The sequence below is a fragment of the Ipomoea nil genome, unplaced genomic scaffold (genome assembly GCF_001879475.1).
Source record: "Ipomoea nil cultivar Tokyo-kokei standard unplaced genomic scaffold, Asagao_1.1 scaffold1125, whole genome shotgun sequence".
Lineage (NCBI taxonomy): Eukaryota > Viridiplantae > Streptophyta > Magnoliopsida > Solanales > Convolvulaceae > Ipomoea > Ipomoea nil.
This window is the reverse complement of record NW_017617553.1, coordinates 1,384,283-1,401,700: the sequence shown is the minus strand read 5'-3', so window position 1 is coordinate 1,401,700 and position 17,418 is coordinate 1,384,283. Positions and strand designations below refer to the sequence as shown.

Sequence of the window (17,418 nt, the reverse complement as noted above, 5' to 3'; positions counted from 1 at the left end):
TGGGGACCGCCTAGGGCGCCTAGAACGCCTAGGCGGGCGCCTAGCGCCTAGGCGCGATTTTTGCAACAGTGTTTATACGTACCTAATGGTGAGTGACCGCATGGGAAGCAATGTCCACAGGAAACTTGAGCCTATATATATATATATATATATATATATATATCACATTCTTTGAGTCTGTCTGTTAGCACACTTCACTTCAAATATGCATATACATCTTGTGTGTGATGACTGTACTGTGTTAATTAGTTCAATTCATCATCATTAACAATTACACTACATTTATCCTATCACATCATATGTATATAATTCCAACCAATTGAAAATGAAATCATCCCATCCACAACTTATGTCAATGACAACATAAGAGATACACACTACATATATATAACAAACAAATTACAAGAGGTTTAAGATCAATGTATGTATGAAAAGAAAACATGCACAGATAATCCTAAACCTGTTAGCAGTTCATATCAAACCAAATCATAACAACAACCTAAGCTACACATATATATAGAGAACACCAAACAAAAACCACCTTTTCTTTTTGTTTTTTTGTTATCCAGACATGCATACAGTGCTTGGTTTTACCATCCGCCGCCGCCGCCTCCGGCGGCGCTGCCACCGTGGGTTCCATTCCAATACCCGTTACTTTCTCCTTGGGCTCTATACTGGTCAAACCCGGATTTCAAATCCTCAAGATTGGGGAAAAAGACTCGAGCCGCCCCACTCTCCTCCACTTGATGATTCCCAAACCCATTATTCCCAAACCCGTCTAGGGCGGCGGGTTTCACATCATGCAACGGGAACAGCAACCCAGAAGAGAACACCGCCGTGGACGGGTCAGAACCGGGTATAGGAATGTGAAACGGGTTGAGATGATGCAAGATTCCAGAATTGGGTGGTGGGTAGGCCAAATTGAGGTCCTGCCCGGCATTATTAGGGTTTAGAAGAAAGCACGGCGATGGAGCGGAATGATCTGGAAGCTTCTTGGAAGCCGAGGAGGAAGAAGATAAGGAAGAAGAAGAAGAAGAAAAAGAAGAAGAAGATCTTCGGTTCTTCCGTGAACCACCCCCCACGGGAACATTCCTCATGGAACCCCCTTCAGTCCAGTACCTTCGACAAGTCTTACAAAAGTACCTGGGCTGAGAAAGACTGTAATTGTTGTAGTAACAGAATTTGGTGTTTGTGGAATTGCAGCGAGGACAGTTCAATGCTTTTTCCTTTTCTGGCCTGGGTTTCTTCTCTCCTCTTGTTGTTTCCACAACATTCTCCACAACCCCAATACCCTAAAATCATAATTTTTTAACAAAAAAAAAAAAAAAAAGCATAAAAAATAATTAGTACCCAAAAGATACAGATTCAGAAAGATATCAAACAGCAAGCAAACAAACAACAACAAAAGAAGAAAAACAAAATTTAAAGTGATTTATATGGGAAACTTTATTGGATTGTGGAAAGGGGAAATTTTTTTTTAAAAGAAGGGAAATTTCAAGACCCAAAGCAAAAGATGGTATCTCTCTCTATCTCCAAACCCTAGAAAGATATAGATGTTCATCATATATGAAAAAGAAAAAGAAAATATAAAAAAAATTGTTGGTTTTGTATGTTTACCTGTGGCCACTGATGAGCAGTATCCATCTGAACAAAAGAGTGACAAAAGTGGAGAAAAAGAAAAGAAAAAAAGCTAACGATCTGAAAAAAGCAAAGAGTGTTGAAGCTAGCTTGGTAAATAATAGGAGGAATAGAGGAGAACAAAAACTATGTATCCCACTTAGCTTTCAACCAATTCAAGAAAGAAATTAAAGCAGCTGATGAAAGGCAGCCCAGAACTCAGTATTTCAGATGGTGTTTGGCTGTTCCATATAGCAGCTGCTAGCTAGCTAGTTATGTAATTGGAAAAAAAAGAAAAAAAGATTTCATTTGGTGGTGGGGGAGGGGGTCTCCCTTTCTGTTTCTTCTCACTTCTTTCCTCCAATTCTTTTTTTATTCTTTTTCCTACTTTTTCTCTTTTGGATTCTAGCAAGAGCTTTAATTTGTTGAGCTTTTTCCCTTGCTCATATTTAATAATGATGACTACAATACGGTTTGTATCACTATACACTTTATCCGTCAGTGTACGATATTGGGATGATCATGCATACTCAGTTGGGGATGGGAAAATTTGGGGAAAAAAAATTAATTCTTTATTTTGAGAAGGGAATTTTGTATTTTTTATCATTCAGATCAGTTGTATATATATATATATATATATATATATATATATATATATATATATATATATATATATATTTTCATACAAACACCCTTAAAATACAAACATGTGGCCATATATCGTGCACACGCCTAAAAGCGGGTGTGCACACATCCGTGGACGACAATGCATACATCCAATGTAGTATTCATGTGTGAATCTACAAAATTTGAGCCGGCGTGCACACGTCCATGAACGACAGTACACACCGACAGGCATCACACAAAATCATTAAAACTAATCACAACCTTAGATACCCAAAATCTAACGATCCAAAAATGTCCACATGTTTGTATTTTAAACTCTATTTTTACATTAATGTAATTATATTTATATATATATATATATATATATATATATATATATATAATTTAATTTAATTATCAATTTAAACTTTTTATATTTGAAATAAAAACTAAAAACACATATGAGGGCCACACCCGTAAAACGTATTATATTTGAATGAACTAAAAACTATATATTACGTATTGCACTTGTGACAATCTTACTCCATACTTATTCAACCTAAACCGTGGAAACTGGAAAGCATATGTTTGGAAGATTTAGGGAGTATAGAGTGGACAACAAAAAGACAAGGCATGTGACAGGTACTATCCACAAGTGGGTTTCCATTGCTCGCCAATTGGATGACAATCAAAACTTCACTACTGACTTTAGAGCATATATAAAAATGGAATTATTTTTTTCATTTTCTTACAAATTTGTTTATATTCTGCAAACTTCAAGATATTTTTGTTTCACTTCTAGCTCCTTTCAAGAAAATCTATAGTCACTCAAAATTGTATTTGTACTACTTCTTTTCCATCTAATATTTTCAAGATGAAAACTACCTTACTGTTATATCTGATCAAAAGTTATAATTAGTAGTAAAGAAGTACTGGTATATTAGTTAGCGTCATGCTTTAAGCTGTCACCCAACAAACATGGTTTGATACCAATTGTCAAGATCAAACACTTATCGATACGTCAAAAGATATAGCTAGTAGCGAATGTACAATTTTATTTTCTTATACTTGTGTAGTAGTTAGCGCCACATTTCAATAATAAGATAATCGACTCGTCTCTCTATGACATCACCCAGCACATATTTATAATATAATTTAACTAGTGTTTGATAAATTAAAAATTTATCAAATATTAATGTGAAATATTACTATTAATTAATAATAAAAAAATCCATTTTATATTATTTAATAATAATGCAAAACATATGCATTTTGCAAATTTTTTGCCCATCTAACAACGTCGTTGTCGCGGATAAATTAATTGACTCTATTGTAAATTATTTTCTATACAAATTTGAAGTAGCTTTGCCCAAGCCAATTGAAACAATATCAAATGAGCGGATGGAATTTCATTGTCAAGGTTTAGGTGGTTTTATTAGATTAATATAAGATTAAAGAGGATTAATTAGTTTTCCAAAAAAAAAAAGAGGATTAATTAATGATTTGATACCAAGACTAGGTGGTCTAATGGTATTTGGATTGGACTTTTATTTAGAAGGTTGTGAGTTCGAGCCTCAGTGGAGGCGTTATTGGTGATGGCATCACCAAGACAACATTTTGTTTGTCCTAAGTTTCGGGCTCAGTGGAGGCGTTATTGGTGATGGCATCATCAAGACAACATTTTGTTTGTCCTAAGTTTCGGGAAGTAAAAATGATTTGATGGCATCACCAAGACAAAATTTTGTTTGTCTTAAGTTTCGGGACGAAACTTCTTTTAAGAGGATAGAATGTGACAATCCAAAATTTATTTTATAAATCCAATTTAAAAAAAATCCGAAATAGCCAATTTTCACTCCATGAAAATTTTTGCGATGTAATCGGTGTTGAATAAATTATTCTGAGCCACTTTAAATTAGTTTCGACACCAAGACTGGATTTAAATTCCAATATCCTAAAATTTCGAGTACATTGCGTGCCAAATTTTAAACTGAGAAACCTATCTGAGTGAAACCGGGAGAATTCTGAGAAGCTTAAACCAAGTGTTTATCTAGAAATCATTTTGGGAAAAAATCATTTTCAACTCCAAACTATTTTAAATAACAATTCTAGACTTTAGTCCATGATTCAAGGTGGACCACAAGCTTTCAAGGTTTTGTCTGATCTTTATAGCAGCAAGCAAAATTCTCACTTTGCCCTCAACCAATCATTGGCATTTATCTTAGGGTTTTAGACCCTATAAAATATCTCTTTAGCTACATTGTCTTCTCCTGATCTCTTCTTTGTCTTCCCAAATTCTTGTCTGCCAAGTAGAAGAAGAACAACACAGTAAGTTTTTCATCTCATCTCATCCCATCACCTCTTTTCCTTAAGGTTTCCATCCTAGCTTTCAATCTCTGAGTTTTGTTAGGCTTGGCTTGTGTGGTTTGTTTGAGATGTTTAGGGAGTGAAGGAGGTTTTAGCTAGCTAAGGAAGAAGGTGGAATCCAATCTAGAAGAAAAGAAAGCTACAAAGGTATAACTCATGAACTCCCAAGCTATTTTCAAGACTCTGTGAAGTCTTTTGATTAGTAGAAATGAGTAGAAATGCTAGATATTTGAAGTGTTTGAGTTATTACATGATCTATTGTTGATATATGATGTGTTGTTGATGGTTTGGATGGGTTAGAATTGCTTGAGTTGTTGTTGCAGATGAAATGAAATCATCTGGTGCACAGACTGTGTGCACAAGTATGATTAACGGCTCTAGCCAACGGCTCAACAAGGAGACCGTTGGCTAGCTCCCTAGAAGACCGGCCCTAGGACAGGGCCGTCGCCTAGAGCCGTGTCTAGGGAGGTTGGAGGCGGCGGGTCTAGCCTAGCCTCGCCCTAGCTTCGTTGAGTTTTCCTTGTGCAGTGGTCGGGCCCTTGTGGCTCAGCTACGTGTCTTTTTGGACAAGGTGTCACGGGCCCTTGTGGCTCGATACCTCGGGGCCGTCTTGACGCACGTTTTGGCTTTGGTTTCGTTGAGTTTGGAGAAGATTTGAGCCTGTTATGCTAGAATTTGTAAAATTATTTGTTGTAGAAGTATGTTCAGTATATGAGAAGGAGAATTATTAGGCTATGTGTATCTGTTTGTGTAGCTTATGTTGAAAAAAATAGCTTAAAAATGGCATAAAATGGCATGTTAAGTGGCTATTTTGTAATACAATTATCAGTGGGGTCCACTTCCGATTTGGGTCGGGTCAAAGTGGATTCGGATTCTTCGTAGTGAGACGAAGAGATCGATATATTGTACGCTCAAAACGGATAATGGGTGAATGAGATATTGATTCTCAAAGTAGACCCATTTGAGTTGGAAAATGAAGGGAAAAAGTGAGCTTTTGTCCCACATTGTTTTGGATTGAAGATTTTCCCCCCTTATATACAAGTGCTCTTTTGAAGCTTGTAGAATTGTATAGCATAGAGGCTCTCTCGCGCGGGGGGGGGGGGGTGCAAATCAAATTCCAACTAGCAGAGATTGAAAAAAGGCTTGATACAAGCCCGAGCTCGTGTGCGCCGGCACCTACGGGCACGAATGTCGTCCGGAAACTGGCTGGCTGGCCTTGCGGGCTAAGTTATGCCAAACTCCGGAACAATTTCCCAACACAATGCCACTAGGTTGGCCGAAACTGGAGCAGTTTCGGGCATGGGCCGAAACTGGACTGCTTTCTGTGACCGTTGGGTTCAATTACGGAATTAATTCCAATCTTTATTTTTGAATTGAAACCCATGGTAAATGTTGCTGTTACAAGGTGTAGTGGGGGGTGCCTTAAAGTGCCTCAGTAAAAGCTATTGGCTCCTTCACCCCTATATAAGAGAGGTAGTGAGAAGCAGATTTTCACAACACTACAGCACTATCACTGTACACGAAACATTGTTTTCCAGCCTCAAAATTCTGCTTCTACTCCCTTTCTTTGCCTACTGTGTTCATAACCACGTCTTGCTCGCCGGATTCTTTGTTTGAATGCTCAAACACTGAATCATAGCAAGTTTTATCCTGGGAAGCCTAGGCCACAACGCTCCTAGCATCTTCAAGAGGTGGCAAATAAGGTTTTAAGGAAAGAGTGCTCACTCGACTCTTGCAAAAACCCAACACCAAACACTAGCCACTTTTCTTCATCTTTTCTTCCCTTCTTTCCAGAAAATAATAGTCAATTTTATTTGATTATTATTTGTTTTCCTACCAACGGTACCAACAGTCTTAAAACCTTATTTTTGTTTTCCCGTTGGTGGTCTTCTCCGAATTTCCTTGAAGAAAAAATGGAGCATCCTGTACTGCCAATTGATGGGGAGGATAATGTTGTTGCGGACAACAATGGAAGAAACGGCAACAATAACGTTGTTGCGGATAACAATGGAGGGAATGGCAACAATGTTGCTAATTCACAAGCTACAGCAGTGAACGTTGGTTCACAAGATGGTGGGAGCACTGAGGGATATATTCCCATGTCTCGGGTACCTTCGGTACCGAGTGGTTCGGCTGAAAAGCCGGAGGAGTTCACCGGTGTTGGTTCGAACTTCAAGAGGTGGCAACAGAAGATGTTGTTCTACCTAGCAACTCTCGGCTTGGCAAGGTTCTTGTCCGAGAGTGTTCCCGAGTTGAAGGAACAAGATGCACAATCCGTGATGGCAGTTGGGTATTGGAAGGATTCGGACTTCCTTTGCCGAAACTACATCCTAAATGGATTGTGCGACACGCTATATGATGTATATCGAAAGATAAGCACATCAAAAGCGTTGTGGGAAGCTTTGGATCATAAATACCGAAGTGAGGATGCCGGCTCAAAGAAATTTGTAGTTGGCCGATTCCTCGACTTCAAAATGGTTGATTCAAAGACCGTGCTAAGTCAGGTAGAAGATTTGCAATTAATCTTTTATGAGATTCGTGACGAGGGCATGGTGCTAAGTGAAGCCTTCCAAGTGGGATCTGTGATCCATTTGTTGCCTCCAGGGTGGAAGGACTTCAAGAACTACCTTAAGCATAAGCGAAAGGAGATGAATCTGGAGGACCTGATCCAGCGACTCAGGATTGAGGAAGGGAACAGGACGAATGATAGGAAGGCTCCTGTCGTTGTTGGCGCTAAGGCCAATGTTGTGGAGCACGGTAAGAGCTCCAAGAGGAACAAGAAGGATAAGCGAAAGCTAGGTCCGAAAGGTGGCGTTACCAAGAACAAGTTTCCGGGTGAATGCTACAATTGTGGCAAGCATGGCCACAGAGCATCTGAATGCAAGGCTCCAAGGAAGAAGAACAAGAGTTCTGAAGCCAATGTTGTTGGAGATAGCAATCAGAAGGAGGTCGAGATTAGCCTTTCGGCTATGGTGACCGAGGTGAACCTCGTGGGCTCAAACCCTCGTGAGTGGTTCATCGATACCGGTGCAACCAGGCACTTGTGTTGCAACCGAGAGATGTTCAACACCTTTGAGACCGTTGAGGGTGAAAAGGTGTGGATGGGAAACTCTGCTCAGTCTGCTGTGGAAGGCATGGGCAAGGTGGTTCTGAAGATGACTTCCGGGAAGGAACTGACGTTGAACAACGTGCTGTATGTTCCTGAGCTGAGGAAGAATCTTGTGTCTGGCTCTCTATTGAACAAGCATGGCTTTCGCATGGTGTTCGAGTCAGACAAAGTAGTTTTGTCCAAGTTATGAATGTTTGTTGGTAAAGGATATGTAACTGATGGGTTGTTTAAGCTCAGTGTAATTCCTGTTATCAATAAAAGCAAAGTTAATTCTGTTTACTTGCTTGAGTCTTCCAATTTATGGCATGGTAGACTAGGTCATGTTAATTTTAATTCTATGCGTAGATTAATTAACATGGACCATATTCCTAACTTCCAAATTGACACAAATAACAAGTGTGAAATTTGTGTTGAGGCAAAACTAACTAAAGTACCTTTCAAATCGGTTGAAAGGGAAACTGAACCACTTGAATTAATCCATAGTGATTTGTGCGATTTTAGATCGATACAAACGAGAGGTGGTAATAAGTATTTTATCACATTTATCGACGATAGCACACGATACTGCTATGTATATTTGCTTAAGAGCAAAGACAAAGCCGTTGATAAATTCGTTCTTTATAAGAATGAAGTGGAAAACCAACTTAATCGGAGAATTAAGAAGGTTAGAAGCGATAGAGGTGGTGAGTACGAAGCACCTATTGGTGACTTCTGTGCAAGTGTTGGTATAATACACGAGCGTACTGCACCTTACTCACTGGTGTTGCCGAACGAAAGAATCGTACATTGAAAGATATGATGAATGCGATGCTTATAAGTTCGGGCCTACCTCAAGATGCTTGGGGTGAGGTGATTTTGACAAGTAACTACCTTTTGAATAAGGTACCCCAAAAGAAGCTCGATAAGACTCCTTATGAGCTTTGGAACGGTAGGAAACCTTCCTACCAGTACCTGAAAGTGTGGGGGTGTCTTGCCAAAGTTTTGGTGCCAACACCTAAGAAAGTAAAGATAGGTCCTAAGACGGTGGACTGTATCTTTATTGGCTATGCACATAATAGTAGTGCTTATCGATTCGTAGTACACGAGTCCCATAATCCGGATGTACACGAGAACACGATAATAGAATCAAGGAATGCATATTTCTTTGAAAATATATTTTCTTGTAGGTCCAACGAGGGACCAAGTACGTCAAAACGAACGTTTGACGAAACTATGGTTAATGATAGTGGCGAATCCGAGAGAGAACCCGAGCTCGAGCCGAGACGCAGTAAGCAGGCTAGAGTTGGAAAAACATTCGGTCCTGATTTTCTAACTTACTTGTTAGAGTACGATTCAGGTACTCTAACTTGTTTATTAGAAAATGAACCCGATTTTCTATCTTGTTTGATAGAGAACGAGCCTCGAACGTATGTAGAAGCTGTGACTTCTACGGAAGGACCAATGTGGAAAGAGGCTATAAAAAGTGAAGTGGATTCTATTCTACAGAATCACACTGGGGAACTGGTTGATCTTCCTCCGGGTAGTAAACCTTTAGGATCCAAGTGGGTCTTTAAAAGGAAGATGAAACCGGACGGTTCCATCGAGAAGTATAAGGCTAGGCTTGTAATCAAGGGTTACAAGCAACGCGAGGGCCTCGATTACTTCGACACGTATTCTCCCGTGACGAGAATAAACTCCATTAGGATGATAGTTGCCATAGCCGCGTTGCGGAACTTAGAAGTTCATCAAATGGATGTGAAGACCGCTTTCCTAAATGGCGAATTAGATGAGGAAATCTATATGGAACAACCCGAAGGGTTCGTGGTTCCGGGCCTAGAGAGGAAAGTGTGTAAGTTGGTTAAATCGCTTTATGGTTTAAAATAAGCGCTTAAGCAGTGGCACGAGAAGTTTGACCATGCGATGTTAACTAACGGGTTTAAAATAAACGAAAGTGACAAATGCGTCTACGTTAAGGAAACGATAGACGGCTACGTCATCCTTTGTTTATATGTCGATGATATTCTCATCGTTGGTAGTAATGATCGGATGATCAAGTCTACCAAAAACATGTTAAATACGAGATTTGACATGAAGGATATGGGTTTGGCTGATTTAATCCTCGGGATTAGAATCATTAGAAGACCTGATGGTCTCGTGTTGAGCCAATCACATTATATTGACAAAATCCTTGAGAAATTTAACAAGGATGATAGTCAAGTGGCTAGGACACCATTTGATACAAATATTCATCTAACCAAGAACCACGGAGAAGGTATTTCACAAGTGGAATATGCTCAGGTTATTGGTAGTTTGATGTATCTTATGAGCTGTACTAGGCCAGATATTGCCTATGCGGTTAGTAAACTCAGTAGATATACGAGTAACCCCGGTGCCATGCACTGGAAGGCAATAGTAAAGGTTATGAGATACTTGAGGTATACTCGTGATCTTGGACTGCACTATGGGAGATATCCCGCCGTACTTGAAGGGTATAGCGACGCGAATTGGATATCTGATATTAAGGACTCTAAGTCCACGAGTGGCTACGTGTTTACACTAGCCGGTGCAGCCGTTGCGTGGAAATCCTCTAAGCAAACTGTGATAGCTAGATCCACGATGGAATCTGAGCTGATAGCCTTGGACAAAGGTTGTGAAGAGGCTGAATGGCTACGCCATTTTATAGAGGATATTCCTAATTGGGAAAGACCGGTACCTCCAATATGTGTGCATTGCGATAGTCAAGCCACAATTGGGAGAGTACAGAGTCATATGTATAATGGTAAGTCTAGACATGTGCGTCGTAGACATAATACCATTAGACAACTACTCACAATTGGAATTGTCTCGATTGATTACGTAAAGTCAAAAGACAATATAGCGGATCCGCTGACCAAAGGGTTAGGAAGAGAAGTTGTGGAGAAGTTGACACGAGGAATGGGTCTAATGCCCTTGGACTGGAAAGTTCTATAGTGGATACCCAACCTAGCTGGCACCTAGGTTCAATGGGACAACTAAATTATGGAACGGAGCGCGTCACTGTGGGGGTCTCGGACTCCCTACCACTCCTCGTTAAAACAGTGACTCCCGCAAGAGGCTAGCATGTTAATGCTTTAATGATTCTTGAGTATGCGGGATACTCGAGAAAGAATCGCCTATGTTAGAGAGAAGTGAGGGTCGCTTCAAAGGAGAATTGTTGGGCACAATTCTTTAGAAACTCTCGCAGAACCAGGAACGGTGACCCACGACCAAAACGGGCACACTCGTGAGAGCAAGAGCATGGTTGGGAGATTCCTGTGTGAGATATGTCATCGTCTACACAAACGGCAGTCGGTTCAAAGACATCGCGTTCTACCGTACAGCCAGTAGAGTAAACATGTCTTCACGAGGGAAGGTTCAAAGGGTATAGTGACTCCCTACCTATCCTATGCAGGGATCGACCATTTGAACACAGTTGTTTCCGATTTCAAAATACCCCGAAAATCAATTTTTCATTCATGTGGGGGATTGTTGGAAAAAATAGCTTTAAAATGGCATAAAGTGGCATGTTAAGTGGCTATTTTGTGGTACAATTATCTGTGGGGTCCACTTCCGATTTGGGTCGGGTCAAAGTGGATTCGGATTCTTCGTAGTGAGACGAAGAGATCGATATATTGTACGCTCAAAACGGATAATGGGTGAATGAGATATTGATTCTCAAAGTAGACCCATTTGAGTTGGAAAATGAAGGGAAAAAAGTGAGCTTTTGTCCCACATTGCTTTGGATTGAAGATTTTCCCCCCTTATATACAGAGCTCTTTTGAAGCTTGTAGATGTATAGCATAGAGGCTCTCTCGCGCGCGGGGGGGGGGGGGGGTGTGCAAATCAAATTCCAACTAGTAGAGATTGAAAAAAGGCTTGATACAAGCCCGAGCTCGTGTGCAAAAGGCTTGATACAAGCCCGAGCTCGTGTGCGCCGGCACCTGCGGGCACGAATGTCATCCGGAAATTGGCTGGCCTTGCGGGCTAAGTTATGCCAAACTCCGGAACAATTTTCCAACACAATGCCACTAGGTTGGCCGAAACTGCCATCCAAACTTGTAGTTTCAGCATGGGCCGAAACTGTGGTCTCGGCCAAAGGAGGCCGAGACGAGACAAGGCACCAAGGCCGAAACTTCCAGTTTTGGCCTGATGGTCGAAACTGGAAGTTTCGGCCTACACGAACCTGTACTGCTTTCTGTGACCGTTGGGTTCAATTCTTACTGTTACGGAATTAATTCTTGAATTAATTCCAATCTTTATTTTTGAATTGAAACCCATGGTAAATGTTGCTGTTACAAGGTGTAGTGGGGGGTGCCTTAAAGTGTCTCATTAAAAGCTATTGGCTCCTTCACCCCTATATAAGAGAGGTAGTGAGAAGCAGATTTTCACAACACTACAGCACTATCACTGTACACGAAACATTGTTTTCCAGCCTCAAAATTCTGCTTCTACTCCCTTTCTTTGCCTACTGTGTTCATAACCACGTCTTGCTCGCCGGATTCTTTGTTTGAATGCTCAAACACTGAATCATAGCAAGTTTTATCTTGGGAAGCCTAGGCCACAACGCTCCTAGCATCTTCAAGAGGTGGCAAATAAGGTTTTAAGGAAAGAGTGCTCACTCGACTCTTGCAAAAACCCAACACCAAACACTAGCCACTTTTCTTCATCTTTTCTTCCCTTCTTTCCAGAAAATAATAGTCAATTTTATTTGATTATTATTTGTTTTCCTACCAACGGTACCAACAGCTTAGTGTTTGTTTTGATTACTGAATAGAGAAGCATGAACTTTATTTATTGAGTTTGTTAGAAAAGCATGCCTAAATTGTCTTTTATAACTTATTAAGATTGTTGCTAAGTTTCTAAGCATGAAAGTATGCACAGCATGTCCAACTTGAAAGTTAAATTACAATAAATGAGTTCTATGAAGCATTTTGAGTTCCAAAAACATGTTAATTACTTGCTAAGTGTTTATCGAGAGGATTCGTTAAGTCATGAGTTTCAAGTATGATTTATTGAATTGATTGAGTTTCACAGTGAATAGAAGTTAGAAGCATATTATATAGTACATGGCATTGTTGAGCATATCATGTTTTAAAAGTGCATAAGTGACCAATGTGAGCCAAAGTATTATTTTCCTAAAAACTAATATTTTTTTTTGGAGAGTCTTTATTTTGTCATTTGAGAATGAGTTGAGAAGATATGTGCATTTTTTTTTTGCATAAAAAAAAGTATTGCATGGTTTGAATTGCATGAGTGATATATATATATATATATATATATATATATATATATATATATATATATATATATATATATATATATTGTGAGGAAAATAGTATTTTTGGAGAACCCGTTTGGACTATGTCCCTTCGGAGTAAAAGAGAAAGCAACGGACATTGTGATCCGATATCATGTAACGCGGCGTATTCCCACGTTACGAGGTTGGAAACTGTCCGCCAGGCTTGAAATCCTGGTCAGGGGGCGTGCACACTGATAGTTCGATACCTGATTTCACAGAGTATGAGTATTGAAACCACGAGATTGGTTCTGTGGACGGGATGAGAGATTGGCCGGCTAGACGCCGTGCCCAATGGGTTCATTCACATTATGGTGAAGCCCGGCCTCGCCCACGAGTAAAGAGAAAGCGAGTCAAGAGACTCAAGAGAAAGAAAATGAGTCATTGAGACTCAAAGAAAAGAAAGCAAAGCAAGTCATTTATGACAACAAGAAACCTCCACATAAAACTATTCTTTTTTAAAGAGTGTGTGTGTGTGTGTGTGTGTGTGTGTGTGTGTGTGTGTGTGTGTGTGTGTGTGTATATATATATATATATATATATATATATATATATATATATATATATATATATCTTGCACTAGATTGCATGAGTAGTAGCACGAGATTGCTTATATATATCTTGCACTAGATTGCATGAGTAATAGCATGAGATTGCTTATATATATCTTGCACTAGATTGCATGAGTAGTAGCACGATATTGCTTATATATATCTTGCACTAGATTGCATGAGTAATAGCATGAGATTGCTTATATATATCTTGCACTAGATTGCATGAGTAGTAGCATGCGATTACTTACATATATGTCTTGCACTAGATTGCATGAGTAATAGTACGAGATTGTTTATATATATCTTGCACTGGATTGCATGAGTAGTAGCACGAGATTGCATATATATATCTTGAACTAGATTGCATGAGTAGTAACATGAGATTACTTATATATCTCTTGCACTAGATTGCATGAGTAGTTGTATGAGTTTATTGATGAGTTACGCCTTGCACTAGATTGCATGATTGATAGTATGAGGTTGTTTGTGAGTTATATGTCTTGCAAGTGAATGCATGATAAGTATATGATAGCATAAGTATGCTTTTTCGAGTTATATGAGAAAGCATGAGATGCTTGAATATTTGAGAAGTTTTAGACTAATCATAAGATGAGAATGTGATGAGTTGTTTAATGGATAAGTATGCCTATACGAGTATTATGTTGCAAGCATCTAGAAGTTAATGCCAAAGTATGTTTAAGTGTATAGACTTGTTTGAGCAAAGAATGTGGAATTGTTGTTTTCTAAAAGTATATACTGTATTACTTTACAGGGTTGAGTAGCGTTATACTTAGCTTCGTGCTAATGGGTTTGTTTGTTATTTGTTGTTTTTTAACCCCTTTCAGGTGGGCTCAGTTCGTAGAATTGAGAGCACGAGTTAGACTAGTGTAGCTAGATAGCTTGTAGTCTAAACTCTTTTTTGTCTTATGGTTGTAGTAGACTATCCCTTTCGTTGGTGCTGGACACTAGGGTTTCATTCCCCTAGATTATCGGTTGTTCGTTTGACTTTAATGTTCTTAGTTTTTACCCTTAGCTTGTGCAATCACCGTGGAGGGTGATTGTGGCAGTGACACCTCTTATGTTATCTAGTTGTTTTTAATTCCGTTGTTTATTTTTATCTTTAAAGTTTTAGTTTGATAATCAAGGTTAAGAAAAGTGGGTGTTACATGTATAAGCCGCCCGATGTGGGACCTTTAAGAAGTACCGCCCTGGTGATTGAATCCTTCACAAGAAAACAATTTTTGTGAAATTCAAAAAACACATTATTGTCACTGGTAAACCGATTAACAGACAATAAAGGAACTGACAATTCAGGGACACATAACACATTAGATAAACGTAATGATTTTGACTCAGATGGGATACATGCATGACCAACGTGCGAAATTGTCAAACCTGCGCCATTACTAACACGGAGTACATCACCACCGGTGTACTCATCTGATTGCGACATCATGGATGCGTCGGGGGTGGCATGGGCCGACGCTCCCGTGTCCGGAAACCATCCCATAGCCGAGGGCGGTGCCGGTGTGTCTTCACCATAAACCACCATATTTGCCTGCGTCGGTGGTTGTGGTGCGTACCTTTTGTAACAATAGACCGTGGTATGTCCTTGCGACCTACATATCTGACAGCGCTACGCACTTACGGCCACCGCGTCCACGACCTTGACCGCCCCGGCCACCGCGTCCGCGACCCTGTCCATTCCGGCCGCCGTCACTAGTGTCGCGTCTTCCGCGACCGGCATACAGCGCCGCCGGAGCAGCTACAATTCCACCATCAGATCCAGCCGGGTAGTCCCCGGCGTGTATAAACTCCTGCGCTTGAAGGTAATCGGAAATCTGTGGAATAGTGACGGGTATACCTGCCGCCGTGAGGGATGAGGCCATGGCTCGGTATTCCTGCCGGAGTCCACGGAACACGAACAGATTTTGTTCGTCCAGTGAGATAGGTCTGCCGGCGAGGGCCAGTTGTTCCACCAAGAGCTGAGCGTGGCCGAGATATTCTGCTGCACTGTCGTTCCCTTGCCGCAGAGAATGGAACTGGCCGAGGAGGCTTAGGCACTGAGGCACGAGTGGAACTTCCGAGTGCCGCCGTGATAGATTCCCAAACTGCCTTGGACGTGGTCTTGCCAACTGCAAGATGCATCACTTCATCCGAGAGGGAAGAAATGAGCAGCGACAAGATGGATTGATCTTGTTTTATCCAAGCTTTGTAAGCCGGGTTCGGCGTCGGGGCGTCGGTGGTTGCAGCAGAGTTCGAATCGCTGGAAGCCGGGGTAGCGTCAATGGTCGGCGGCGGGCATGGCGTCTCACCATCGATGAAGCCAAGAAGTTCTTGCCCACGAAGGAACGGCACCAACTGGGTTCTCCAAAACAAGAAGTTGCGGTACGTGAGCTTGATTGATACGTAGTGATGCGCACCGGATAAGGGGCTTTGGACGTTGGCCGGTGGTGCATCGGGGCCGGCGGTCACAGTCCTCTCAGACGAATTGGTGAACATGGCGTAGAGAGGAGGGTTGCCGGCGTTTGCGTGAGGCAGAGAAGGGTTGGGGACGGTGGTGGTTGGAGAGAGAATCGACCTAGGCTTATCTGATACCAGATGAGATAAGTTATCTGAATTCAATTAACTGAATGATAGAAATTACAATACTAAAGACTAAACAATTAACGTAAAGTAATCCTATCTAACAGGATAGCCATAGAATACTAACCTATTACATTGTTGACTACAGATATAATAATAATAATAATAATAATAATAATAATAATAATAATAATATTGCTAACAAACAGAAATTTTAGCGAAAGACTATTTATTATAAAAATGAATATCAAGTTATATATTTTTGTCGAATTAAAAATTAATGATTAAAAGAAGTATTAATCCAATAATTGAGGTGAAATTTTGAAAGAATGAACAGGGATCGAGTCTTACCAGTGGCAGTGTGGGAGCAACCTCTCAAAGTGAGGGGGTTTCTTGCAGTCGTTATATCATAGACCGCGGTGCACATGCACCGTGGTAAAAAACGGCGTCGTTTCTTTAAGTAAAGAAACGGCCCGCCGTTATAGTTAACGGAGTCCGCTTGTTTGGTGTATTAAACACCAACTGACACTACAGTATATCTAAACCGACACTGCAGTTATATTAAAATGATACTTTAGTTATAGTGAAATGAAACTGCAGTGTATATAAAATGAAACTGAATAACATTTCACATATTTGAGTGTATATTGTACAATGAAGCTGTAATTATATCAAAATGATCATGTAGTTGTGTTTTAATGAAACTATAGTGTATATAAAATAAAATTAAATAACATTTTCACATATTTGAGTCTATAAATATCGAATGAAACTATAGTTATATCGAAATGAAACTGTAGTTGTGTTGAACTGAAACTGCAGTGTATACAAAATGACACTGAATAACAGGGTTACTTTTTGCAAAAGAGTGCGAAACGGCGGAAAACAAACACCGTTTCTTTTCATTTAAAAAAGAAAAAAGACGCGTGGTGCATGATTGATCATGCACCGTGGTGCATGATATAATTTGTCGGTTTCTTGTGTGCAGTGAGCACGGTCTAGCCTCTGTGATTCATGTTCAGTTGAGTTAACATGATTTATATCCTCCCAAATGCTCTATCGGGTCGAGATGTGGGGGCCCTTGGGTTGAGGTTCAGCATTTTGAAAGAATAATTAGAGTAAGTTCACATGTTGTACAAATTCATTATCGCAACGGTGTAACCATAAATTAAGCCTCATTTCTCGTATTTGATTAACCTAATTACGAAAAACAAAAGAAGAAAAGACAAGATTTAGCGACTACATTTCCTAGGATCAAAGCAAGTCACAGTAAATTGAAGATCATATCA

The 17,418-nt window shown here is 40.1% G+C and overlaps 2 protein-coding genes across 2 annotated transcripts; both read right to left on the bottom strand.

The window, feature by feature from the left end:
* Nucleotides 1-319: 319 nt before the first annotated feature.
* LOC109183368 (dof zinc finger protein DOF4.6-like) lies at nt 320-1,977 on the bottom strand. Its single transcript, XM_019333448.1, has 2 exons — nt 1,618-1,977; nt 320-1,292 (listed from the first exon to the last, which is right to left on the bottom strand). The coding sequence occupies exons 1-2, from the start codon at nt 1,642-1,644 to the stop codon at nt 591-593; spliced, it is 729 nt and encodes a 242-aa protein (XP_019188993.1). The 5' UTR covers nt 1,645-1,977; the 3' UTR covers nt 320-590.
* A 13,185-nt stretch (nt 1,978-15,162) lies between these two features.
* Nucleotides 15,163-16,045, bottom strand: LOC109183402. Its single transcript, XM_019333483.1, has 2 exons — nt 15,572-16,045; nt 15,163-15,444 (listed from the first exon to the last, which is right to left on the bottom strand). The coding sequence occupies exons 1-2, from the start codon at nt 16,043-16,045 to the stop codon at nt 15,163-15,165; spliced, it is 756 nt and encodes a 251-aa protein (XP_019189028.1).
* Nucleotides 16,046-17,418: the final 1,373 nt, after the last annotated feature.